Source organism: Pelmatolapia mariae, linkage group LG7, assembly GCF_036321145.2.
Source record: "Pelmatolapia mariae isolate MD_Pm_ZW linkage group LG7, Pm_UMD_F_2, whole genome shotgun sequence".
NCBI lineage: Eukaryota > Metazoa > Chordata > Actinopteri > Cichliformes > Cichlidae > Pelmatolapia > Pelmatolapia mariae.
Genome location: NC_086233.1, coordinates 13834251 through 13861482, shown reverse-complemented (window position 1 = coordinate 13861482; position 27232 = coordinate 13834251). Strand labels below are relative to the sequence as shown.

At 39.1% G+C, this 27232-nt stretch overlaps 2 protein-coding genes across 4 annotated transcripts; both read right to left on the bottom strand.

The window, feature by feature from the left end:
* Positions 1-1640: 1640 nt before the first annotated feature.
* On the bottom strand, positions 1641-6643 carry LOC134631973 (cyclin-dependent kinase 2-associated protein 1). 2 transcript variants are annotated; one of them, XM_063480549.1, is made up of 4 exons: positions 6462-6643; positions 2786-2886; positions 2075-2201; positions 1641-1988 (listed from the first exon to the last, which is right to left on the bottom strand). In XM_063480549.1, exons 1-4 carry the CDS (start codon positions 6487-6489, stop codon positions 1921-1923), a joined length of 324 nt encoding a protein of 107 aa, XP_063336619.1. In that variant the 5' UTR covers positions 6490-6643; the 3' UTR covers positions 1641-1920. The 2 variants fall into 2 exon arrangements, with proteins under 2 accessions (XP_063336619.1, XP_063336618.1); XM_063480548.1 differs by lacking the exon at positions 6462-6643 and adding an exon at positions 5894-6015.
* A 2688-nt stretch (positions 6644-9331) lies between these two features.
* sbno1 (strawberry notch homolog 1 (Drosophila)) lies at positions 9332-26883 on the bottom strand. 2 transcript variants are annotated; one of them, XM_063478016.1, is made up of 33 exons: positions 26556-26883; positions 24322-24441; positions 24128-24232; positions 23796-24023; positions 23569-23704; positions 21639-21739; positions 21377-21473; positions 21001-21161; positions 20600-20733; positions 20409-20499; positions 20169-20330; positions 19864-19999; positions 19645-19750; positions 18354-18507; positions 18087-18269; positions 16860-16957; positions 16613-16764; positions 16317-16508; positions 16056-16226; positions 15793-15962; positions 15539-15670; positions 14131-14266; positions 13891-14003; positions 13729-13800; positions 13553-13652; positions 13226-13300; positions 12989-13135; positions 12731-12825; positions 11692-11778; positions 11301-11438; positions 11136-11212; positions 10678-10871; positions 9332-10464 (listed from the first exon to the last, which is right to left on the bottom strand). In XM_063478016.1, exons 2-33 carry the CDS (start codon positions 24439-24441, stop codon positions 10322-10324), a joined length of 4206 nt encoding a protein of 1401 aa, XP_063334086.1. In that variant the 5' UTR covers positions 26556-26883; the 3' UTR covers positions 9332-10321. The 2 variants fall into 2 exon arrangements, with proteins under 2 accessions (XP_063334086.1, XP_063334087.1); XM_063478017.1 differs by having other exon boundaries at positions 23569-23701.
* Positions 26884-27232: the final 349 nt, after the last annotated feature.

Genomic DNA, 27232 nt, shown 5'->3' with positions numbered 1-27232 from the left:
CTTTTTAAAGTACTTTTGAATGTAAAACAGTGACTACAGTATATACAGTTGCATATAATATAATTTGGTTTCAACACAGTCAGACCTGTACACCAAACCATATTGTGTGTTTGTGGAACAACCAGAGTAAAAAGTTTCAAAAAGTATATGAATCTATTCATCACATTCTCATTTTTGAAATGTATTTGAAATTTTGTACTTATTTGTTTGTTTGGTTGCATTTTGATTATTCAAACATGTGGAGGAATCCAAGTCCACTGTCACAACAAGTCAGATGTTCTATTTTGATTTCAGATCTTGCATCTCCCATTTGGCTTGGCATTAATTTGCAGGTTTCTTAATTATGGGTATTTCACAATATCTGAATGTAACCACTTTTGGTGTAACATATTTTCACACAAGAATTCATTTATATATTAGAGGCCTTAGAGAATATGAAAAATACTGCTTAAAGATAAAGCTGGGATATGTTAGCGGGGGGTGATTTATTGTCATACAGAAGTAACTCATCAGGTCTCAGAAGCACTTTGTCATCAAAATATTTGTCAATTAATGCTCCGTGAATAGCAGATTAATTGTTAATAACTGTTAAATGTTTGAGAGAAATATTTTCTCCCTTTTGGCATGGATAAGTCTACAGAATTCAGGCAGGCGTACGACCTACCTTGTGATTGACAGGTCACCACCACATGAGCACTCGGTGCAGTTGACTTTCTGATTCAGCCTACTTTCATCTAGCTTTTAATAGTATTACAATGTGTTATATCATGACGGTTATGTCCATCATCATGGCAAACTAATCAACTGTTGATATATTTCAACCTGGACCAAAATGGTTTACTGATCCATGATCCATTCATCCAAAGAGATGTGTCATGATAGGTAGGTGCTGATTTATTAGTAGGTCAAATTTCATTAATTGACAGACCATCATTGGCCTCTATAATTAGCTATAACTAGTACAATAGTGGGGATAGGTTAATTGATCAATCTAAATTGCATATAGGTGTGAATGTGGGAGTGAATGTGAGAGCGAATGGTTGTCTGTCTCTATGTGTTAGCCCTGCAACAGACTGGCGACCTGTCCAGGGTGTACCCCGCCTCTCGCCCTGTGACAGCTGGGATAGGCTCCAGCACCCCCCGCGACCCTGAAAAGGACAAGCGGAAGCGAATGGATGGATGGATAGTACAATATACCAGTAGTCTCTTGAACCATGTGTACAAGGGAAAAAGTAGTGTACTTATTAAACCCAGAGTACAATGAATCATGTTGACAACTATATTGAAAATACAATTTATTACACTGAGTAATAAATACATACAAAGATGCAAGTTAACAGCATTTTCCTTTTTTTCCCTCCCTTTAATACCAAAACCAACCTCAACACGAATCAACCGATGCATTTGGCACGTCTCTGTCCCTCCCTTACTTAGCTAGGTGTTACAGGGGTCTGAAAAACAGACCAACCACTACCAAAAAAACCCAAAGTTTAAAAAAAATTCAAAGAAAAAGTCCTCCCCATCTACACCTGTATACTCCATGCAGTGTCTACAATTAACCTATGGGCCCATTTGCATGCATAAACCAATGCTTTAAATATGAAGTCAAAACTATGATCCCAAAAATGGGGCATAACCCCCCCCCCCCCCCCCCCAAAAAAAAAAACAAAACAAAAACAAACAAACACATGATATCTCTCATTTTAGTTCCAATAACCCACACATGATTGAAATTATCCTCCAGAGCTCTCAGGAGTCACAAATTGCATTACTGTATTTCTTTTCTTTTCTCTCTCTCTCAAGGAGCTTGCTGTTCCAATCCTTTGTTCATTTACTTCCTCCTTGCAAAGGAAACGCCATGCAAGTTATTTTTTCTCCTCATGAAAGGTAGTTCTTGCAGGGAGGAATGGGCGTTTTTAGCTAGGACCTTGCATTCCTCTCAGTCTCAGCCAAGCATTCACGCACCAGCCCCCTGGCATGGATTATTCCTTTGAAGAAGAACAAATACACATTTAGTCTGAGAAATGTTAATGTTTGCATGCTGTTTTTGTATTGCTCTGCATATCAAGGTTACCTCTTTTCAGTCGCTCCATTGCACTCTTACTTCCAGCGTATGTGGGTCTGATCTCCTTTCCGAGCTCTTCAATGATGGCCAGCAGCTCTGCATATTTGTTCTGAGGCACTTGGCTGCCAGTAGAGCCCTGAAGTTAAAGCAAAAATCAGTCAGGTTCAATACATTTAAACTGGTTTCTGGTATGCAAAATGGAGCCTATCGACACAGTACAGTTTGATACTTGTGCTTTAACTTCTGACCAAAAATTAGGACCTGTGGAGTCTGGGGTGGAGAGTAGTGTCTAAAATTGACCTTCATAATGTCCCAACACTACAGCAGACACAGAGAGGTATTTCATGTCACTATAAGAGTCCATATAAGCAGCCCTGCTTAAAATCCCTAAGGAATCACCACTTCTTGATTCAGTTGTGCTGCTGCTGTATAAGACCACCACTGGATGGAAACAGGTAAAAACACTGCTTTTCATCATATGGGTGGTTTGACGGACTGTAAATGCAATTTTAATATAAAAATATGACTTATGTTGAAACCTGGACTGTAAAGTTGATATGAATATAAAGTAATTAGGCCAACGTTCTCCAGTTTTGCACAAATAAAACTCAACAAACAACACTCTTGTATCTTCCATGTGGCAATGAAGGAAATGGAAAAAAGTATGTTTGTTTCGTTTTGCCTTTACGAGCTGGGGTATGCAGTGAGTTTAGTAGTTACCTGTGAAAATCCCAGAGAAGGAGGTCCGTAGTCACTCAGAAGGGGCCTGTAGGACTGCAGCGTGGCCAGGTTAGCTGCTGAGGGAGACTGAAGGTTTGCAACTGTGGACAATTCAAAAACAACTCCTGTCAAAATCAAAATAGACACAGAAATCAAATATATTCGAAAAGAAAAAAAAGAAAACTTTCACAGCTGAGAAGCCTCAGCCAACTGCTCAACTTTTAAAGCACTTTAGAGAACCTGTAAGGTTAAAAGGCACTACAAATAGAAACTGTTTGCCATTAAAGAGATTTTTTTTTTTTTGGAAATTGTATTATCAGAGCAGTAAAGCAGTTTTTTTTTTCTTATAGTCAGCAGTTTCACAAAGGAAGCATGTTAGGCTCTTCAGTGTTTGTGGTGTGGGAAACAGCAGGGAGGTGATGCTGATGGTGCAGGGCTTGACAGTGCATATGTTTCACATTACAGTTAAAGAAAAGATGCATACACTGTAAAAGGTTTTTAGGAACATGTGTGCGAATGAAATATACTACAGCATTCACCACAAGCAGCAATTATTCTTCTCACAGGTGTAGTATCTCCTCTCTGACACACACACAAACAAACACACACACACACACACAGAAAACATTAAAAGTACAACGCCGCAAGAAAGTGAGCCCAGGTGGGGTGAAGTGATTTTCTAGTTTCAGAAGCAGCAGTGCTTGTTACTGTCATCACACTCAAAACCTTTATCAAACTGCCCATTCAGTGACCTCAGACATGAAGAAAAGAGATGAGTACGCCAGTGAATCTTTATACTTTTCTTCCAAGAAGTCAGACTTTATCATTTTTGAAAGTCATCTTGAACAATGAAGGTTGTTTAAAGTTCAGTCCAGTCCTTGTACCTGATCACCTTCAAAGGAATGTTCTTTTTCTTTGTAAAGCCACCTAACACTGATCTATGGATCACTCAAGCTTGAAAAAAAGCACAAAACTTAAATTATCAAGGAGTTTTGTTACTACATGACAGAGGACTTAGCAAAGAACCAATTTAAATTCTGTCTTGAGGCACTTTTTTACCAGCAGCCTGCTGCAGAAGTAAACATCTTTAGATGACTATGAAAAATGCCAACAATAACACAGTTTGTCAGGTATAATAGAGTATATTTACACCAATATGGAGAACTTAGAGGACAAAAGAGGAGCAAAGGTCTAAAGAGCTATCTTTAGGCCTGGGTTATCTTATTTGAATGTCATGTGTTTAAGAAAAAGGAGAAAAAAAATCTGTCACAGGAGAGATGCATCTGGTCCTTCAGGTGATCCACCTACTATTCACCAAAGCCTCATCAGAAACAGGCTCAGCTGAAGCGTAGCTGTCAAGAAGCTGTTCTTAAAGAAGGGAAACTGGGGAAAAAGGCTCAAGTATGCCAAGTTACACAAGAATTGGGCTGAAAATCACCAGCAACAGGGCGTTCAAATTTTTAGTTTGTGTACCGAGAAGGTCAGGAGAGCGCTACAGCCATCTATAAAACAGGATGAAAGCTCTGTCATGGTTTGGGGATGCACTTTAGCCAGTGATGTTGGGGCTCTTGTCAAAATTAATGGACCGTGAACGGAGAAAAGTACCATCAGATTTTGATCCACTATGCAAACATTTCATTTTTCACCATGATAATGTTCCCAAACACACTGCCACTGGAGTAGAGTATACCTGGATACAAAAACATTTACTGGAACACAGTCAGTCTGACCTCCCCTTACTCTGAAGCAGTGTTCCTATGTTCCTAGTTCCTATGAGAGTTAAGGCTGTGTTGAAGAACAAAGCTTTGACTTTTGAGATTGTTGGAATTATATAAACTCTCTTTTTGCATTATATACTGTATTCCCATGTATGTTTGCACATGATTCAATAAATCTCTACATCCATTTCCGATTTTCCTAGCAAAATATAAAGAAATGATGGGTGGTTTAAGACTACAGTATAGTAGATTAATATAAACCTACTAAAAATGTGTCAGTACTATTAAAGATAAAGCTAATCAGCAGCTTATGAAGCTATAAAAACTACTTAAAAATTGTTATGTTGGACATAGGTGATATCATCTTTGGTATGCCAGAGTCTTATGAAAATGGAGAGGTGATGAAATTTAGGAGGATTGACCTTTAGATGTATCTGGCAACCTTTATCTGGACCCATTACCTCTGGACTAAAATAAAGCAAGTAGAAGTAAAATGGGTAAAATGTTGCAAAAGCACTGAAACATCAATATTAACAATCTCATAAGAGAATGTCTGTCAGGGGGAAAAAAATCATTTTTTTGCACTTTATTCATGTGCTAAAAATAGAAATTATTTCCCTTGTTACTAATAGAATTTTTTAATTACAATTTTACCAAATACCTACATAGCAATCTGTACACCACCATTAGCTTGACTTGGAACGACAATTCCTATTGTTATTTTTTTCCTGCTTCTTCTTCTTTCTTTTAATTCTTAACTCTTCCCACTACTCTTCCATACATTTCTCTATACAACAGATACCTTTACTTTGAGCAGATTGATTTTTTGTATTGTTTTATGTTTTGGCTAATAACATAAAGAAACTGGGGATCTGAACACTTCCATCCACGCACATGCACCTCCATAATCACCGCTCCCCTGTCGCTTTGTTCGCTTGTAATATTCAACCTCCAACACGAGATGTCCTCGAAGAGACATAAAAAAAATTCGAGGCAGATCAATCGGCAGCTCCGACCGAGGAGCATCATGGAGGAAACGGAACAAGGCTGGCTCAAGAAGACATAAGTGATACATTTTTGTCACCGTGTAACGGCACCCACCCGGCGGGACCGCGACCCCGGACGACGGATATCGACACTGTAGGAACCGCCGCCGACTCCTTTCACATCCCCACCGTGTTTCTCCGCCGACTTGTATCGCGGATGGCGCTCTTTTACATTAGTAATAATGGCGGATATGAATTAGCCTAGCTCCCAGGATCTGACCCTATATATATAACTGGACAAAAACTACAGACACGGTCTTTCTCCAGGTATTCTCCGAGACCCCGAATTTAACACTCGATTTAACAGACGGATACTTTGATTTTCTCCGCCGTTTTTTCCTTACCCTGGTTCCCAGAAGTTCCCGGAATGTGCTGATGGACATTGGGTTTGTAAGACATTCCCAAAGACATTGTAAATTAAAGAAATAAAAATGACCCGAAATTCAGTGAAGCGTCTGTCTCTCACTTTTTGTTTACAACAGCGGCACCGGCAAATATGGCCGTCACTTTATATTGACACCCACTGTGCTTTTTAACATTGCTACTATCCACTGCGGATTATCAAGAAAACGGTTAAAAGAAGCACATTTCACCACAAAGCGACCAAATTCGCGCACGCTTTAACACGCATTTTAAGCACATTTGCCAACCTTTATCCCCGAGTTTACTTTAACGACACTTTTAAAAGACTTTTTTAACAAAAAGTGTTTAAACGTGATATGTGTTTAGATGTTTTAAACTTAAATTTTTACACAACATTATGAAGGAGAAACTAGACTTTTAAAGTAGAATAGGCAACCAGACGTGGATACATGTATTTGAGGTTAAACTTTATACTCACCCATATTTTTTTAATATATATTTTTTTCTTCTTTTTTTTTTAAGATAAAGTATGAAAGAACACCAGCGTACCTGTCTTTGTCTGAGGGGTCGTATCCATTACTACTGATAGCAGTCTGCTTTTACCTAAAAAGAAAAGTAACTGGAGTTGGAAGCAGGCGCTCTTATTTCGGAGACTTGGTTATCTTCAGTTTTTCAAAAATGTGCTCAGGAGTCATTTCAGTTCTTCATGTCCCATCAGTACTCTTGGCCACATGGTTGGACACACAAAGGCAAAAGTGTGGTCCAATCGTGGCTCTCAGGGTCATGACCCGGACCCCTGCCTGCTCTGCCCCCCCCCCCCCAAAAAAAAAAACAAAAAACGAAGGCGCACGTAACAGGGTGAAAAACGCACCGTTTAGCGTTAAATCATTTCAAAATAAACGTTCCTAATTTTGGTAATTGCAATCTTGGCGCAATGCAAGCAGTGGGAGCTCATTATCAATAAAACAACCATATAAAGCTTGAGGTTTAGAAGACAGCAGTTTTTATGGATTTTATTGTTATTATTATTTTATAAAAAATAATTAGTCTGACATTTTAAGGAGCTGGAGAATCGCTCCATAAAAACATCGTAACGGCCTTTCTGGGAGTATTTCACCATGCTTTCGTGTTTAATGCACTTTGTATTAACTTATGTGTGTGGGAATTATATGTAATGGCATTATATACTTAGTTGCCAGTTTATTAGCAACACCTAAAGTAATAGAGCTATAAATGCTCATATACACCTCACACGTTTAATATGCATGCATAATGCTTTTTCTGCACTTAAAAGTACAGCTCTCAGTGTAGTTAATAAGTACCAAAATAAATAAATAAATACAGAGTAAGCACCTCGCAGCATTCTCACATGCAGTATTTTTACTTTTCATAGGAGTATTTTTAAGAGTGGCATTACTGCCTTTAATAATAAAATACAGAGTGCCTGCATTAAAAACAAACATACCACACTTGTCATCTCATATTGTTAGTTGCTGCTGTTTTTTGATAAACGATTAACTGATGTTTCTGGAAGAACTCAAGTCCAGTCATCTGTAACTGTAGTCTGCATATCTGGAGAATTCTATAATGTAATGCAGTAGCATTTCAGTATCACAACACACAACAATGTAGAAGTATACCAAGCTTTATTGAGCATTGCACTCAGTCATATACAGGTAATTTTGAACTTTTGTACAACTCTTGTCAGTAGTGCAACTCGTGCAATAATTAAAGGAAAAAAAATTAAAGTCCTTCAAGTGTTTCAACTTCAGATGAGCCAAATCTGCCGTGACATTTTGACGGCATTTAAAAAACAAAACCCCAAAAAAAAAAAAACCCCAATGTTTCCAAGTCAGCCACCAGCCCAAAAGATAAAATAACATGAGTTGTTGGTCTGTACATGGTGCACATTCAAGTTAAAATGAGACTTCCAATTAGAGAGCAAGCTCTAACGAATAAGTTCTCCCTCCACCATAAAAAAAAAAAAAAAGGATGCATGAACAATTTCAGTTTGACTCATTTTACAAACTGTACAAATGATACAAAGATTTGTTCTTGTTCCACCTAACAGTAACCACTCCACAGGTTTAGGATTCAAACACATCCTCTGTTTAATTATCACCACTGGGACAGCTCACGTATCCAGACTTTGGTCTGACCCTTCCAGGGCAGGTCGAGCATCACGCAACATATGACTGAGGTGGTACAGGCTCAACAGAAAAAGTGGACTGTACAACAAACAGACCTTAATTACAAGTAAGCTCAAGAAAGCAGAAAAACTGGAGAACCATGTTTGGATGTTTGACACATACGAGCTGTAAATACAGCTAAACACACACAGAGCAACTGTACTGAGCAAAGATGACCAAGGACCACTGAGTTCTAATCATGCATTTGCGATACACTGTAAAACTCTTGTGTTTTGGGTCTTCCTATGAGTTTAACCCCTGAGCAGATTTACATTTACAAAACAAAGAAAAAAAATCAAAGTAACAAAAGAAAAAAAAACAAAAAACACTGAGAAACTGAGAAGGACACAGTGATGCAGACTGCTGTGAAACCTTGAACATACGCACACAGAAAAAAGGCTGTTGTCAACAACATGCATTTCACAATTTTTCAGGAACCCTTTATCTTTTTTAAAAACTAATCATTTTTTTGCCATTTTCTCTGTTTTAATAGCAGCCAGCTAAAGACCAAGTCAAGAAATAAAACTGTTGTAATGGATTAGAAAGGAGTACAATATTAAATAGTTTTCCCCCGACCCCAAACTATGACCTCAATTTTTCTATTGCCAAAAATTTTTTTAAGCATCAAGTAAACATTCAACAACTGATTCACAGCACTGTAATGTAGCTTTAATTATTTAGCACTTTTGTCTACGATATTTCTTCTTGTGAGCATTCAAATGCTGCCACGTCTGAACAAATGACGACACTGAAACAACCATTACAGTTGCCTAATTTATGTGCTTTGTTTCATTTCAGTGCAGTGTGAGTCTATACTGCACTTTGCAGTAATTTATGGTCTCTGCATTTTATCACCACCTGCCCCTTAAAGCCTCTGATAGTAAAGGGAAACACTGTATAGTAATGTTAAATGCCCTCACATGAGGAGATAAACTCTTAACACCGTCTGTTTGTAGCTACAATAAAGGCCATAAACCATTTATCAAATGTTTCAATACTTTAATAAACACTAAATTGTATTTATTATACCTAGTTCCCCAGTTTGCTTAATATTCATCATCTCTCTCTCATTCATATTATATATATATATATATATATATATATATATATATATATATATATATATATATATATATATATATATATATATATATATATATATATATATATATATATATATATATATATATATATATATATATATATATATATATATATATATATACACACACACACATATACATACATACACACACACAGAGAACTCAGAGGACAGCTGATGCAAAAATAACCAAATAATTCCTTTGTAAAGGTGCCCAACTGCTGTAGCTCCAAGTACTCACGCAAATGCACGTTCACAAACAACTGGCTGATCAAGTTCCAACATGGACAAAGAGGAACAAAATGTTCAAGTTAAACATTAAAACAAACCAAGGAACTTTGAGGAATCTGAGACCTGTGTGAAAAACAGATGAGCAAAAACAGAAATTGGCCTGATTTTAGAAGGACGTGGAACCTGACAATAAGAATATTTGGTTTTCACCGTCTCATGAGCAAATATGCCAGATACAGTGCATCAGAAGTCCCCCCCCCCCAAAAAAAAGCAAAAGGTTTCCTGCAGTAAACTGCATCACTTTTTCTACTTCAGAAAACAAAAATTCTTACGCTGCAGTAGTGCTGGGTAATATCTAATATAATGAGTCTCTAGCATACATTAATATGTGATTGTAGTTAAGCACTATATGCCCATCTGAGACTTTCCTCTGACTCTGAAAAAACGTAGATTTTGCTTCATCTACTTTTGGTCCAGACCCACAAAAAGTCTGTGTTTCATACTGAGGTGGTTCTGGGGTAAAACAGGGTAAAGTATCGGTGAGGAGTGGAAAACTCAGATCAACATGCTCTCTTAAAGTTCCAAATCTTCTCACTCTGAATGTCAGAGGAAAATACATCACCTGTCAAATATCTCCAGGTGAAAGGAAGAGTCTCTGGAGATTACAAATTTTGGGGGGGTGGGGGAAAAAAAAGGAAGAAGAAAAAGAAAATTTCTCTATACAACCACTGCTTTACATCCGAGTGTCACCACAGCTTGGTACCACACCTCTGACCCTCAGGAACAATGAGGGTTGTGCAGAAGGTCCTGGAGCCTGCAGTGTAGAGAGATCCCTTCAGGGAGGGATGTGAACTTGAGGGGTAGAGATGGGGATTAAAGCCCCTAAACTATGTGTGGTGTGTGTGGCTCAGACTCTGAGGGTGAAGCTGCTGCCGTTTCTGCTGCTCCTGCACAGCCAGCTGCTGACACTGGTCCGATGTTGAGAGCTTGTTAATTAACGGAGACACACAGTTCGCCGGAATGATCAGTCCTGCATTAAAAACAACACAGAAATTTAAAAAAAGGTCTGAGCATAAGCTCGGTGTCTACACATCTGTAGACACCATGTTACATGTCTGTCTGTTAAATAATAAGGCACAAAACATAAAACCAGGAGTTTCGCTGAGACGCCAACTCTACCAAGAAATGAGACTAGTTTCCAAAATATGAACTTCTCCTTTAGTACAGCAGTCACTTAACTTACCGACTATCCTCTGCCCATCTTCGGTTCTCAGCCGGACAATCTGCACCTTTACATTGGTTCCACTGACCGGGGTGAGCACTTCCTCCAGCTCATTCCAAACACTGAGCACTGATCCACACAAAACGTAGTACCTCCTGCACCGAAGACCAACTTCACACTGTAGACCCACTGACGCCTTCTTGCAGTTACCGCGCCTGACAACAGAAAAACACAAACAGGTTTACAAAAAAAGAGGACCACAGAGCAATGGAAGCATCAAAGGTTGAAGCTGCTGATGTGCTCTCATTAAGTTATCTTCATGACAAAAGAAGAAAAGTGTTGTTCTAAATACTGGTACCATTTTCATTGCCAAATTAATCTGCATTTGGTGCTCTGAGAAGTAGTTTCTGTCATCAACAAATGTGGGATTAGAATACAGTAAGCAAAGTAAACACCATGCAAATCTGAAGTGCACATACCAATATGCGTGTGAGCAGATTTTTTCTGAAGACTTGTACTGGTCAGTCCAGTGCTGCTTGGCATCTTCTGACAAGACCTAATACAGGGAGGGCAAAACACATATGATTCACAAAAATATTCTGTCTTCTTCTTGTCACAGTTTAAATGAAAGAGTGTCATCTAACCTTTTTAAATTTCTTCTTGAGGTCTGCGTACGTCTCCAGTTTGACCTGCCGGCCGGTGTTGGGCCTGTACACCAAGAACAGCCTCTTCTTAGTGTTCACCTCTTTGACAAGGATGGCCGTTTTTTTGTTGTTCCTCATCTGAAAATCAACCACAGACATGTACGTCATATGTCACTGCTCTGCATTCACACACACATGTACGAGTTAACTACACTTTATTACAATCTAGAGGCTAACTCACAGAAAGAGGTTCGGCTATTTGAGCAAAAAGAAAAATCAATAAGGAATGAAATGTGATCAATAAGGAATGAACCCCCCAATTCAGACACACAAGAATAGAATTACCAATGATTTCCATAACATTTATTAAGTGTAGTTAGCACTTCCATACCTGCACATAGAAACCATCATCGGCTCCATTCTGGTCTGCCCAAGCGTGTGTGGCTTCTTCCCAGGACATTCCCCTTTCAACACTTACCTGTGAATGAAGACATATAAAGTCAGGGGCATGGTTGCTATGACACAACACTATAAATGGCTTACAAAATAACAAGTCTAAAAGTAAGAAAACACTTTAAAAAAAAGTCAAGACTGAGTGTATCTCACACACACACACATTAAAAAAAAAAAAAAAAAAAGAGGTTAAATATCAACATTTAATACCGTTAACCACAATCTTCACCATATTTTAAATGTCGCTCAAACAGATGACTTGACTAGACATGTGCAGATAGGCAAGCTTTCTTTCCTTCCAGTCCACAGATCAGTTTACAATAAAATTGCCTATATTCAATCACTCATTTTCTTTCAATAGAACCAAATAATATTTGTCTGACATAAAACAAAAAATTAAAACATTTCAGATGTTTCGGACTTCTTATCACAAAGCGAGGGGCAACCTTATGTTCGGGCTCTGTAGAATATTGTAGTGTCTTTAGCCTACAATATAAACTACCTTGTGGTAACTATTGTTGTGAATTGGAAGTATATAAATAAGACTGAATGGAGAACTTAATTAGAGCAAACAGTTAAAATCAGTCTTGGGCATTAAAATATTAAGAGCTTGTTCAACCTGTGTTTTGTTAAATATATTCAGTATATGGGTAGTATTGGGTTATTTTTCTTCAATGTACATAATCTAAAAAATATATTTTTCTAAATGTTGTCTTATTTTATTGTCAATTGTTACTGTTTGTTATGTGCAAAACAACAACAACACTCTTGTTTCCAGCCCCCCCCCCTCCCACCTCACTGGAATATCAAAACTCAATGTATAGAATTACCAGTTAAAAGGTTCACCAACTTTGCCCCAAAGTAAGATTTAAAAAAAAGATTTCTTCAGTACCACGTCTCGTCCTCATACACAGTCTATAGCTGAACCAACTAATCATGCAGATCTCTGACTAGAGCATATGCATATATGAACTTACAGTGTAGAGTTCAACATGCCCTGATGTAGTGTAGCCAGGTGTTAGAAATTTCCTGCAGTCCACCTTCTTTACTTTTTCATCACCCGAGCCCAGATCTAACAACAGAGGACAGAAATAAATGGATTGAATGATTAAAATGAAACACAACAGTAACATTCAATCTCCAAGAAAGAATAAAACACTTAACAATTTATTACAAAGGCCATCCTTTGGCCCAGCCTTGTTTCTGTGTTTGTAAAAGCAGTTGAATAATCTTACCGAGAATGCCCATGTCATATTTGCCATTCTTCTTTGCTTCCTGAATCACCGCTGAAAGCGTGTCAGAAAAGTACTGAAACAAAGCATTCTGCTGATGGACCTCCATGCCCAAAATACGATTCAGGAACTTCCCCATGTTGTTGTAGTCTGCAACAGTAACAAGGCACGTGGTTATTTAAAGGTTCCCAAGAAGTAAAAACAAGAGATTCTCCTTGAAATTCCCCAGTTTCTAGTCACCTTTGTCTAGTGATAGTGTGCCAGATCTGTCCTCCACATTTATGAGGCCAACACCTACTAATCCAATTTGAATTTCTGTAGAAAGAAAAAGGCAGACAATAACCATATGTGCAAGTACTTGATTTAAAAATAAATAAATAAATTTAAAAAAAACAACAACAACAACAACAACCCCCCCCCCCCCAAAAAAAAAAAAACAAAAAACAGAAAGGTATACAACAAACATACCAACATCTACAGTATGAACTATATGCGCAGCAAACACAACAAGCCTGCAGAAATGCAGGAAATAACTCCTGTCCGTGGTTAACAGTGTATGAGTCATACCTTTGAAGAAATCCCCTTTAAAGTCCGAGGGTGGAGACACTAATGGAGTATCAAGCTTTACGATCGACTTCATCACAATTTCCAGAGCGTTTCTGCCATACTGTGGGAGAGTATGAGTGAGTCACTGCCCTAAAAACCATAAGACATCCTCTCAGAGAAGTGCTTGATGTTCTTACTTTGTTGTCAAAATTGAATCTGCTCAGATCCCGAGTTTCTGTTGCTCTTCTGTCACCATGAGTGAGAGCACCCTGTTACAAAAAATGAACACAAATGAAGTCCACATATGAAGAGAAAAGTCTCTACAAGACTTAAGAGAAATAAGAAATAAGCATCCTCACCAGGCTTTCTAGTCTTTTGGCAACAATGGATGCAAATCTTTGCTCTCCTGCAAGCTCCGATATGAGGAAGACATATTCTGGAGCTGTGACCTGGTTTGATCTGTGGGTTCTCCCTGTGTTTGAGAATAGAACATCAATTTTGTTACATACCTTTTTATTAACAGGGTGCAGTCTAACACAGGAGGAGGAAACCAAAGAAAAATCATGTACTGAGAGTACAGAGGAGTAATATCTACTGACCAAACTGCTGTATAGCCCTGTCTGCGCTCCACGGCAGCTCTAGTGTCATGTGGACTCTCCGCCGCTGGTTCTTCACTCGACGGTCAGCCTGCAGGGATATACCCGAGCTCGCTGCTTCTGAGATGATGGCTATGTTCTGGTTGAAGGAACAGATGAGTGAATGTTACACTTCAGAAACAAAAGTGCAATTAGCAGCTGTGACGTCTGTATTTATAGACACATGTCAGTCAACCACAAGCCACAGCTTTGAACCCTGTTGGTTCATTTCTACAGTTTAAGTGCATATTGAAATTGGTTATATGCTAGGAAGGTGGTGAAAGCAAACAAACCCAAAGGATTAAAACTAAATTACAAAATATATATAAATACTAGGGGTGCAACGATACTCGTATCGATATTGAACCGTTCGATACAGTGCTTTCGGTTCGGTACGCATGTGTATCGAACAATACAAAATTTTTAATTTATTTTATCAACTTTTCTTCTGACGATGCTGTCTGTGTTGAGAGCTCAGTGGATCTGCGTTCGACTACTCCGCCTAGGCTGCACTGTCGAGCGCAGATCCACTGAGCTCAGCGCAAGCTAGCAAGACAGAAGCTTAGCTCGTTGCAACATGGCAAATTGAACCTCCCCCACCCTCATTCAGATCTGGCCTTTGGAACTGTTTTGGTCTTCATGTGAAGTATGACCCTGAAGGTAAGCGCGTCATGGACAAAAGTAAAACAGTATGTCGGATGTGCCACGCAATGCTCAATTACATGGGTGGGAACTAGTGCTTAGCGCAGTTTGCTCGTTAACGTGTTGACGCTGTCCAGCCCCACACACGGGGCGATCCGCGGTAGCTCGTTAACGGAGATTTGCCGTGTTGTGGCGTTAATGTCATTTCAGATTAACGCTGACAGCACTAGTGGGAACACAACGAATATGACTGCACATTTACTCCGACATCATCCTAGTGCAAAGACAAGTGGAAGCAGACAAAAACAACAAGCACGCATGCTACAAACTTTACCCGAGTCATTTAGACAGCCGTTAGCACATGATTCTCCTTATGGGGACCTGATATGTTTAATATGCTGCTGAGAATATACCCCAGAAATAGCGTATAGTATAGCTTTTATTTTGGAAAGAGCCATTTCTCTGTAATAAACTCTCTTTTCCAAAGATGAGGGATTTCTCCATGAGATATTTATGTTTTTATTACTTTGTCGTTTCAGCAACATTAAATTTAAAAACTGTACTTTTGAGTTAAAATATATATTTATAATTTTAATAAATGACAAATTAAAAAAGCATGAACATTTTTTGTATCGAAAAAATATCGAACCGTGACACCAAAGTATCGAACCGAACCGAACCGTGAATTTTGTGTATCGTTGCACCCCTAATAAATACATATGCAATTTACCTTCTCTCCATCCATGAACCTCTGCTTCTCAGTGAGATTGAGTATTTCCACAGGGACGTCCAGCTCAGAGCGAGATTCATAAGTGATGGTCCCATCATCGTTGCTGACCACGCGACCTTTACGGCCAGTCATCTGAGGCACAATTAAAGAATCCGCAAAGTTAAAATTCATACAGGACAATCCAACTTAAAAACTGGTGGGGTGGACGAACAGGGGAACTGGAAGTTCAGCCTACATACAACAATTATTTTTACCTCAGCTACATTTTCAGGTCCTCCCAATTCATCTATGAGCTCATCCAGAGTGTTGGGAGGCAGATCCTCTGCCAGATCCTCCAGTTTTTCAAGCAGCTCTTTCTTCATTTTCTGGGCAAGTTCCACTGAGTCCTGACTTGTTAGCCAGCTTTCCTGACTGTCTGACTTGACTGATGAACAAGGAAAGACACAGTATTCATTAACCTCCAAAAAGCTCAGTCAGGGTAATAAAAGTTTATCTTGCCATGCTGGAACATGCTTACCTGTGGCAGGCGTGCTGGGGGGATTAACTGAGGCAGTGAAAGTAGGCCTAGTGGAGCACAGCCCCGAGGCCAACAAGGCACTTTGAATCGAGTCTGGATCAATACTCTTTCTCCTCTTTTTCTTCTTCTTCTCCTTCCCTTTCTTTGGTTCCTTCCTGTTAAGCCATGGATCTAGAAGGAGGAAAAAAAAAAAAACACTGATTTGCTCCAATTCACTTTGAAATGCTTTAATTTACATCCAGGCTCCCCCAGTATCCTCACCATCGTCATCGTCAGACTCTTCTCTGAATGGGTTGAAATCGTCGTCTTCGTCTGCTGAGCTGACTGATTTGAAGCTGTCATCACTGTCACAGTCTCTGTCCGACTCCTCTGACTGGCTCTCATCTGAACTCGTACCCGACAGACCCCCATGCTTCCGGGGACGCTTTTTCTGCTGCTTTTTAACCTCTGAACCTGGAGAAGCAGAATGACATAAGAATGATGCAAAAGCACAACTTGATTTACACGAGCTGAGTTTTAGGCATCATTAATGTTTTTATGATTATTTTTTTTTTAACCTTTCCTCTTCTTGCCCTTCTGTTCTTGTTCTACTGCTGTGTCACTGGGAGAGGGGGTCTTCTTTGCTGAGAGGTCGATACCCAGCAGGCTGTAAAGCTTCTGTCTGTCTGGAGCTGGGAAGTGCTTTTCAATCAAGGACTGTAGCACACCTCTACAACAGAAACATTTTATCGCATTATTGTCATGATAAAGACACACAACTATGTTCACACTGTCACAAAACTGTCATTTTAAGTCAGTCCGTACTTTGCAGTTGAAACAAAGTCATTGAGTTCTCCCCCTCCTTCCTCCAAGGCCTCCAGTGTTCTTGCTTCACCAGTGGACTGAAGGCCAATCACCACACACTGTAAAGGTAAAAACTGGTTAGCTTATTTTTTCTCTTATTTAGGAGACAAATGATTAGAATTGCACAACTTTATATTTCAAATCACTATTAAAGTTTGTGGCCAGGGCTTTGGTCCCTAATGTTATTCCCAATTCCAATTACACCCAACTCTATTCACTTCTCTGTTCAGCTACCATAAAGATATAGTCCATTTTAGTCCCCCACAGCAGAGGGGAAAACAATTCAATTCCATCCCCTGGCAAAAACCGAAAACACTTAAAAAGTTGCAGTCTGGTGGGATGCACTAACAACAAGGGAAATAATCCACAGCTACATTTTATAAGCTGTGACAGTAAAAAACTAAACACATGATAAAAACATCCTCAGTTTGTCTACGTGTGTAGCAAAACAATGTATGCTTAAGGATAAGATAATACTTTATTTATCCCAAAGATGGGAAATTCCTTTGGTACGGCTAAAACAAAACAGAATAGTAAGCAGCTCGATAAGATCCAATAGGACCAAACAAATTTGTGAGTTCTGTTTGCAATTACCTTGTAATAACTAAGAGTGTTAACAAAACGCCTTTAGCTAGTTATAAGTGTTATGTCAAGGGATCATTTTCACATTTCAGGCCTCAAGCTGGTTTTTTTTAGGATAAAAGTTTTCCCTGTCAACTGGTATGGTTCATCGCTTCATCACTTAACAACTGAATTGGAGATTCGGTCATGTTCTCCCATTTGGCTACTGATTGGTCCTTTAAGAGCAGGAGCTGGATCCATCATCTATTCATTCAGGTGTCTTTCATATTGTCAATGACAATCACAAGATGCACAGTTGTGCTTTTATTGTGGAGTAAACCTACAATTGACAGTTACTGCTTCAAGTCACTGAGTTTTTGTTTCAACGGATCTCAACGGCCACACAAATGCAAACACGCACACACACGTCAGATTAATTTGCCAAGTGTGCCTAACTTTAGCTATCACATGCAGCCTTATTTCCTTGCAGGTTAAAGTCCACGCCCCTGCAGAAACTTGCTTCAGCTGACACACCCTACATATCAAATATATTGATATATCAATTTGTTTAACCAGTTAGTGAGAGCAACAACATCACTGTTAATCACACTTCAAAAACAGTTTTACCTTTCCATTCTGAACCTCTTCTCTGGCCAGCTGAACCACTCGGCGGACTTTGGAGGCAATGCAGAGATACTTAAAGAACCTTTGGTGGGCAGACCAAAACTGACCCCACATGGACTTCTTCATGCGTTGCTCTGCATCCATGAGGTTTGCAGCCTGCTGGAACCTTTCCCGTGCACTCACCCACTGGAAGAAGCAGGAGACAAAATTGAAATAAAATAGTGCAAGCACAAACGGAAGAATTAAAGTGATGAAGAGGTAGATGCTCACCAGTCTAACAGATTTGTTGTACATGTTGATATATTGCTGAGTCAGGGGAACCTCGTCGATCTTGAAAGTCACACCTGTAAAACTCAGCTGTCTTGCAATGTACATCCCTCTCAGCTTCATGTCCATAGCTACAATCTCCATGGCGCCAACACCTCTGGAATTGAGAGGAAAATGTATGCAAAAATGACGTGCGTGTTATGACCTACAAGAGGCTCCTATGAAGTATGAAGCGGCCAGTGGAAAAGTAGAAAAGCTATTAGCTAGCACCCTTTTTCGAATGTTAGCTCATGTAATTTCATCCTTAATTTTTTTTCCTCCTTGTATCAAAGCAAGCACTTAGTGGAAAAAAAAAACAAAAACCCACACACATACAAAATTAATCACAGGGCTGGGCGATATGAGGAAAATCTAATATGGCGACATTTTTTGGCTATATCACGATACATGATATACAAATGTTATTTTCAACCATATAGTGCCATAGAATTCAGGAGACAAAATAAAACAGCGGAAATTAAAAATGTCCTCCTTTGTGCTTATAACATATAAAATTGGAAAATAAAAAAAAATGTGACAACCTCAAATTACAGAAATAAAAGTGTAGACAGTGACTATAAAAACAACTGACCAAGAACAGTCACAGGTATCACAGCTGATTTATTTAACGTTTTCTTTGGTGTGCGGGGAGACGATGACATGCCAAGTTGAAAACAGGCTTCGTTTTCCAGTGAATGACTTTTCAGCTGGTGGAATAAATTCGTGGTGCTGCTACCTTTTTCCAGCAATAGCTTTAACACATGCTTTGCAAATGAGCGCATTTTGTCTGTGGTGGGGACCAGTTTGCGGCATAATTTGCATAGTACAGTTTTCTGATCCGTGTCAGACTTTTCATAAGCCCCTCATTTAGGAATAAGGTCCTTGATTTGCTTTGACAGGTCCTTCTGTTTGGAGCAACCTGGTTCTGCCTCAACTTCACCATGTTGGTATTCTTTGTGCCTGCATCCACATGGTGACCATCCAAACGATGGAAAAAAAAAAAAAAAAAAAATACTGCAGTAAACAATGTATTTTGCGACACCACGAAACAAACGATAGCGTCTAATATGAAACAATAGATGTTTTACTTTCGCCATCCGATATATTTCATCATACCGCACAGCCCTAATTAATCATTTAGCAAATTTTTCAGAAAGACCCCTCATGACCTTGATTCCAATATCAGACTTCTTAATGACTTTTGGGAACTTTGTCTTTCAAGTCGTTGGCTTCTTCTGCAACTGTAAAGGCTTACCTGCGCTCAACAGCTTGGATGAAGTCCCCAAATTCTCTGAAGGGTGTTTTGTGTCCCCATATGCCCAACCGGTTCATGTAGGCCATGTTTCGTGGTTCAGAGGCACCTACATAGGAATTTTTTTGTTACAATATTTAATGTTTGCAAAGATGCATAATAATAGGATTTAAGACTGCCAATTTATTCATGGATCAAATTATGTTTGTGTTGTTAACAAACCTGTAGCACTTGCATACACAACCCGAGCCTTTGGGAGTTTGTTCTGCAGCTCCAACACTGCAAGCCCAGTTTTTGTAGGCTTGGAGGAGCCAATTGGACAAACGTTTTTGGCTTTATGACACTCATCATAGACGATCTAAAGGACACTTTGTTAAGGAAACCCATTATATTTATCTTATTTATATCATTTTACATATAACTAATCATACTCATGTGTACATGAAAACAAAAATGGTCTAATCAACCTTTTGTATGCATTAAAAAAAAAAAAAAAAAAAAAAAAAAAAACATTTCCAAAAGGATACGACTCCATCAAAGTCTTCGCCACACCAGTGGAGAAGCTGCTCAAATCTGGTCTTATATTTCCCTCCTGACTGGCTCTCTCCTATCAAAGAGGAGTAGGTGGCAAAGATGACACCTTTCTTCACACTTCCATTGTGCTTTGAAGAGATTTTGCCATATTTGAACTGAAAAACAGAGAAGTGTAATGTCATACGAGTGAGTAAACACTTGACATTATTGTGTACATCATAAAAGTGTTTTACCTTGTTCAGGGAATGAACCTGGATGTTCTTGGCTCCAATGTCTCTTAAATCCCTTTCAGCGTCATACTTCAAATCATTTGAGACACTAAACCTTAAGAGAAGACAATAATACACAAAATATTATACAGAGGACATGTTTAGGTTTTACAGTCAATCATCTGTCAACGACTGTGGCAAATATTAGAACTTACCATAGTGACCTCTTCCTGCCCAGGAGGTAATTCTCATAGATGATCCCTGCAATCGTCCTGCCTTTCCCCACACCAGCTCCATCGCCAATCAAATAAGCAGCTCGATCACCATTTGGGAGGAATGTCTCATGTTGCTGTTTCAGATAAGAAATTTTATTTTTCAAGATAGGGAATAGCAAAGAACTCCGCAAAAATAAAAATACCTAAACAACAATCGCAGCAGAACAGAAGATCATCACATTAAATATTATACGCCGTTTTCAAATAACAAGTTTTGGTGAAACAACAACAGAAGAGTTAAAGTGGAACAACCAACCACAGATGCATTTTTTAGTCTTATTTTTTTATTATGAATAAAAGAAAGAAAGTTACTGTACAGTCAGTCAGTTTCCAGTGATTACCTGAGCTGCATATGTAATAGCTTCCAGCTGCAACGCAGAGAGGCAGCCCCTGTCAATGACTTCCTCTGGGATGGTCAGTCTGTACCACACATCTGGAGGGCTCACACTGGACAGAGAACTGGTCTCTACAACAGGATCTGGGTGCCTCAGGCCAACCTTTACTGCAGTGACAAAACCAAGTGGTCAGAGGAAGAAGGAAGCAGCAGCAGCAGGCGGCTGCTTCTTGTTTGATTTGATGGAGCAGTATTGATTAAGGGTGATGCTGACACTGCTGTTACTCCAGTCTAGTTCATTGGCCTTGAGCTCCTTGCTTAGTGACAAAATGTCTCATTATTGATGAAACTCTGATTCTTTGATTTAAAACAGTAGTACTTACATTTCTGTGGCATGTACTCTGCATAAGTCTCAGCATGACCCAGCTCATCCTCCTCTTCCTCCTCAGGCTCATCCTCTTCCTTCACCACTGGAGGTTTCTGTATACAGAGTCATATGTAAGCAGTGTTCTGCTTTTAAATTGTACGCCAAGGCCAAGCAAGACCAAAAAGAACTATTTAGAATCACTTATATCTACTCTATAAAGAAAAATTAAAAACATGAAAATTACCATAACTGTCCACCTTTAATATTATAACACTTACCAGAGAATGTGGAAAGGTTTGTAGTTTAATGTCATCATGAATCCAGATCCTGGCAGCATCTTTACCCAAAACTTCTCTCTTGATTCCATTGTTCAAGTCACCTAAAACACCAACACGCCATTAAACTGTTACTGGTATGGTCAATGCCACATGGATGACTTGTCATTTTTGAGGCAATGCTTAAAAATCAGAAAGATGTCTCTGCTAAACTATAATAGTTAGGACAACAAATAAACAGCATATTGTTAGTTTATGCTATTATTTCTACTTTTCATTTTATTTTCCAGGTAAACGTCTCTGTCTCATGAGATGCAAACAGAAAATGTTCAGCTCTGGATGAGCTCAGCCAGGATTTAAACCAGTTACAACCACTTCAACCAACTACAACTTTAAAGATCATTTTAGCTCTCTGGGATTGAGGTGAGCTTAATGATTCTTATCAACAGAATGATTAAAACGTCACAGCTGTGGCATGGAGTTGGAAAATTAAACTTAAGACTTAATACAGACTCATAATAAACCCATCCGAAATATGAATGATGAATGAAAACTAGGTCAAAACCCCATCACCACTTACCTATGTTTATTAATACTTTCCAATAGTATAACAATAGCAGAAATAATAGGTCAGAAAACTACCGGCAGACTGAATGTTTATTAGCAACAACTTCAAATATAAAGTTCTTATATTTATATGAACACATGTATTCAAATAAAATATATCCGTTTTCAACTTCTTATATGCAGAATTTGTTTTTCTCACATTTTAGTCATTTCAATTCATAGACTAAAACTTTTAACTATGATGTAAACTCAGGCTCTAAAGTTATTATTTGCCCCCCCCCCCTCCCCCTCCCCCTCCCCCTTTCCTATGTTTTATTAACCTACCAATAAAGTGATGACAATGCTGGTAAATAATGTTAACAGCAGCCCTACTAGGAGTCATTTAGGATAATATAAAAAAGTCATTAGGTAGGTAAATCCGCTTCCTCCCACAGTCCAAAGACATGCTTACTAAATTAAATGGTGATTTTAAATATGCATGTTTTGTCTGTTAGCCTTATAATGAACTGCTAACCTGCATGTGGTCTGCCCACCCAGACTCCACCCACCCATGAACCTGAAGTGGGTTTCTGGTTAAGATTATGGATGAATGTTAAAATGAACTTGGGAACTCGGCGATTACACAATGGGTAGATAAATTAGCTAGTTAAAGATATAACCAAAGTCTTCCAAAAAGCAGGTCTTGCCACCCCATTATGCTTCCAGCCAGTTAGTTGGAAATCCCTATCTAAATATACTGGAAGAGAAACATATGTTCAATTTCAGTGGTCAGGGGACATCAAAATGCATGCATAGATTTACTAGTCAAACTAAATTTATAAAAAAAAAAATCTTTATTTGTTTTTACTTGTTGACTGGCAACCCAACGAGCATCTCTGGTTCCTCCCACCAGGAGCACTGAACAAAAGCCACGCTAATTCGTGTTATTGATAAATTAGGCCAACCATAAAATTGAATTTTTCCCCATTGCATTAATAATGACAATGAAAAGACATGCTTGCCACCACACACTTTTAACTGTCATAATCCTCTAATGTACGCACACGTCAGCAGAACAACATGACTGACAAATGTGTTAGTCTTTTTGGCTGTTCGCATGGAAACAGGAATGGGACGATTCTATTTCTATTCAGGACCATTTGGGTACCATGTCTTTCTCTGATAATCCCTTTGATATAAGTTACTTGTGAACAAGTGCTTAATAAGTTTTTGCTACAACCACATTCAGTAACACTGTAAGAAATAGACCATTACCATCTATGACATGATTTGAAGAACCTGAAATGATTTATTTATGCGGCCTGCTGTGTTAAGTATTACTCGAAATGTTTACAATACATATTTACAAGAACACATGATAACTCACCTGGGCCTGTGGCTGTTGCTACTGGTGGAGCAATATCAGGTGGAGGCTTGAGCTTCATGAGCTCTATCAGACTGTTGCCCTTTAGACCAGTGCTCTTCACACTGCTGGGCCGAAGGAGGTCTTTCAACTGAATCTGCTGAGATTAGAATGATTAGCATAACCAAGTAAAATGCTTTTCCACTGACTAAACTACTTACCCACTGAAAATATGAGCTGCATAAACTCACCTGATCTCTGTTAGAAGGCACTACTGTGGATGCTGAAGGGGGAATACTTGTGGTAGAGGGGGCTGATGAACTTCGCAGGGTTGAATTCGCCACATGAACCACCTTGGTGACAGTTATGGTATGCTTGACAGGGTTAATAGCAGACTGTTTGGTCACAACAGCTCCCAGTGGAGGCAACTGATTCAGCTGATTTAAGACAAACGTGGTGGTTGATGGCTGAGGTTTGTGCTGGTAAAAAAATAAAGATAGTAGATTTGAATTCACACCGCTGCAAAGCTGCAAAATACCAGTGTTAACTAAAACAAGAGGAACATATTGTTCTGTAATCTCACCCTGATGGTAACAATGGGGACTGCAGCAGGATGTTCAGGTCGAACAACTTCTACTGACTCTGTCCCCAAACCAACACCAACATCCAGGGCACTGATGGAGATAGACTGTAGGAAAGCAAATGATAACATTAACATATATACAGATGTATAAACAGTAATTTCTCCATAAGAACAAAAACTAAGGATCATCTTACTTGCTGGGTTGTAGAGGGCTGTGCAACATCCTGAGAATCAACATCAAATAAGCCAATATCATTTGGGCAAATTCCACTCTCACTGAGAGCGGCGAGAAGTAAATCCTGTCCGGGATCCATCTGCAAGACAAACGTTAATATAACCTTATGGAAACATCTTCCATTTAGAGTGTTGATTATCTACAGGTCCAATAATGATGGTATGATGAAAATCACACTCAGAGGTTAAGAACATCAGCAGCCATTTTGTTAATTGTGTTATAATGAACCAAAGGGGAAATCAACAAAAAAAATGTTTCCGGCCTCTCAAATGTGAACATCCCAGCCCAATACGAATCCCTCTAAAAACAAGTAATCCGAAGACCTTTTTGTCATGTGTTAGGTACGTGTCATCTGCATTTTTTACAGTGTGTAATCAGCCAATACAAACAAAGACTAATTGTTAGCATAACTTCTCTTCATCCGCAGCCCTAAAAATTCTCCAACACAGCGAGACACCCTTCCCTGGGATGAAAAAGAAACTATTCACTCTGTGCAACCATGAAACTCAACTGTGAATTTAAAATTGAATGCTATTTTCAGCCAAATGAAAACTTTCCACGTCAAGCAACATGTGTAGCCTCATAAGGTTACATCTTTTACCGATTTAAATCTCATTTTAGTCTCTAGTTCAGATTCAGATGCATTAGAAAAACTGACCTCTGCTTAAACAAATACAATCAAACGTTGCCATCAAAAGCAGACCAGTAATAATCAATCCTCATTCTTACATGTCATTTACAGTAACCAGACATAGAGACATACAATGGGGACAGCTTACAAAGGAAACCCAAAAGAGTAATGTAAACCACAAATATCAAGACCCACATGTAAAGCACACGTGGGGTACAAAACAATCAATGTAAAACAAAATTCAAAGCTACGCTTTCCGATGAAAAATAAATTATATTTCACACTCAGCATAAAACAACAAACTTTTGATGCTAAACTTAAATCCGCAAATCCTGTTTCAATCAAATGTAAGCTGTTTGGATGTTTAAACTCAACTCTTGCAAGATCGAAACAAGCAAATTAATGATGAACAATTCTTGTAAACGCTGACTCGATATACTTTAATTCAGTCGTTGGTAGGATTAACAACACGAGAATTAAAGCTAGCCGAGTACTATAGCAACTTCTACACACCCGTGTGATACAAAGACTTGTTCCAAAGTGACCCAAAACAAGACACGTGTTTGCAATGCCCTCTTATAACTTCCTGCTCTCTCTGGATCATCAGAGCTTCTCCTTCCTCGTTAGCTCGGGTGGTTCATAGCCTTATTATTTATGCAGACAATAATATCGTATATGCTAAAATATTATATAAGCTCAAAGAATACATATATAAGATAAACACCAGTCTGCAACAGCCACTGCGTGGTTTTTCAGAATGTTGTACAAGCTAAACTGGCCTGCTTAGATCAGGGTGACACAGCTAAGCTACGCTAGCTTGCTCACTAACCGAAAGCTAAGCTGCTGAAACTGAAAACCAGTTTCATATTCAGTATTTCAGTGACAAGTCAGAAAGGTGAAATACTCCCAAACTGACAGAGGCTAACCTAATGCCAAGTTCAACCACGTACAAAATTCAGAAAGAAAGCTTACAGCCGTTATGGCTCAATGTTATTAACGGTAACCACGGATACTTGCTTACGTCCATATGTCAGTCCATTTATCCTACTGTAGATTCTCGCTCCTGGAAATGTTTGTTTTCTCAGGTTTACTTTATCTCTCACTGGTCTAACTATCACGGATACTTTGATTCCACTACACCGTATTAGAGACCTCTAGCTAGCTTGTTACGTCGGCGCTCCTTGAAGTTGATAACGAGTTGCTGATAAATGACGTTAGCAAGTTTTTTCAGCACTAAGTGAGTTTTAAAAAATACCAACTTCGACTATTTCCAGCAGACTACCCCTCCTACTCTCCTGCACAACAGCTAACGAAAAAAAAAGAAACATGCTATCGACCCCTCACATTGTTTTGATACTCACTGTGCTCTCACCCACTGTGTCACGGCTTTTGCTAGCTAACATTAGCAACAAGGAGCGTTCAGACCAGCTACCCGCTATCTTCAAATCGAGAACTTGGAATTTATTCTTCAACAATCAGCACAACACCGTAATTTTTACATTTTCCTCGCGAAGAAGTTGAGCTAGCGTTAAAACGAAGCGTCCCCACGCCGATGTGCTCACCTGGTGGTTGAACGGCCGCTGCGGCTCGCGATCGGCAGCGCTCAGCAGTTCGGGGCTTGTTGTCCTATCCGCTCCGTCGCGCTCACGCCATCTTTTTATCAAACGCTCCGCCGCATGCTGGTCACGTGACGTGTAGGCCTACAGCGTCCGTTTTCGAAGCCAAACTCTTCGGGCAGCGCCGACAAAAACGAGTCTCTGAGCAGCCGCGCAGCATCCCCCGATGACAGTAAACTGATAAAAGCGTGAAAATCAACATTTCTTCAACGTTTCCGCAAACGATAAACATAGCAGAGTCATCGAGCTAATACCACATCACGTGACCCGACCAGGTCTGGATAGGAAGTGACGATGAAAATTGTTTCTTCTTCGTCTTCTTCTTCCTTTCACACCTCTTCGTAGTTCTGTTTTATTAAACAGAAATATGCGCATGCCTCAAACATAGAGGCAAAGTATCGATATCGTTCGTTTAAAAAAAAAAATCATCGTTTTTTCATCGTTCTATTTTTTATTTTACTATGAAATAAGATGTGAACCCCTTGGGTAAAATTTGGAACGACGGGATATTTCAAAAGGATATGACTGTTATGAATACCTTCCAGCACCCCTCGACCCTAAATCGAATAAGTGGGAGTGAATAGATGGAAACAGAGGGGTGTATACTTTACAACTGCATGAAG

Excerpts from the sequence above, each read along its gene's own strand:
- LOC134631973 (XM_063480548.1), bottom strand. The coding sequence starts at position 5,960 with ATGTCTTTGGGAATGTCTTACAAACCCAATGTCCATCAGCACATTCCG. Across the intron at positions 2,887-5,893 it reads GGGAACTTCTGGGAACCAGG|TTGCAAACCTTCAGTCTCCC; the intron begins GTAAGGAAAAAA and ends AATTGTCCACAG. Across the intron at positions 2,202-2,785 it reads CTTCTCTGGGATTTTCACAG|GGCTCTACTGGCAGCCAAGT; the intron begins GTAACTACTAAA and ends CTTTAACTTCAG.
- sbno1 (XM_063478016.1), bottom strand. The coding sequence starts at position 24,441 with ATGGATCCCGGACAGGATTTACTTCTCGCCGCTCTCAGTGAGAGTGGA. Across the intron at positions 21,740-23,568 it reads AGCAACAGCCACAGGCCCAG|GTGACTTGAACAATGGAATC; the intron begins GTGAGTTATCAT and ends TTGGTGTTTTAG. Across the intron at positions 18,508-19,644 it reads ATCCAAGCTGTTGAGCGCAG|AGGTGTTGGCGCCATGGAGA; the intron begins GTAAGCCTTTAC and ends TCTCAATTCCAG.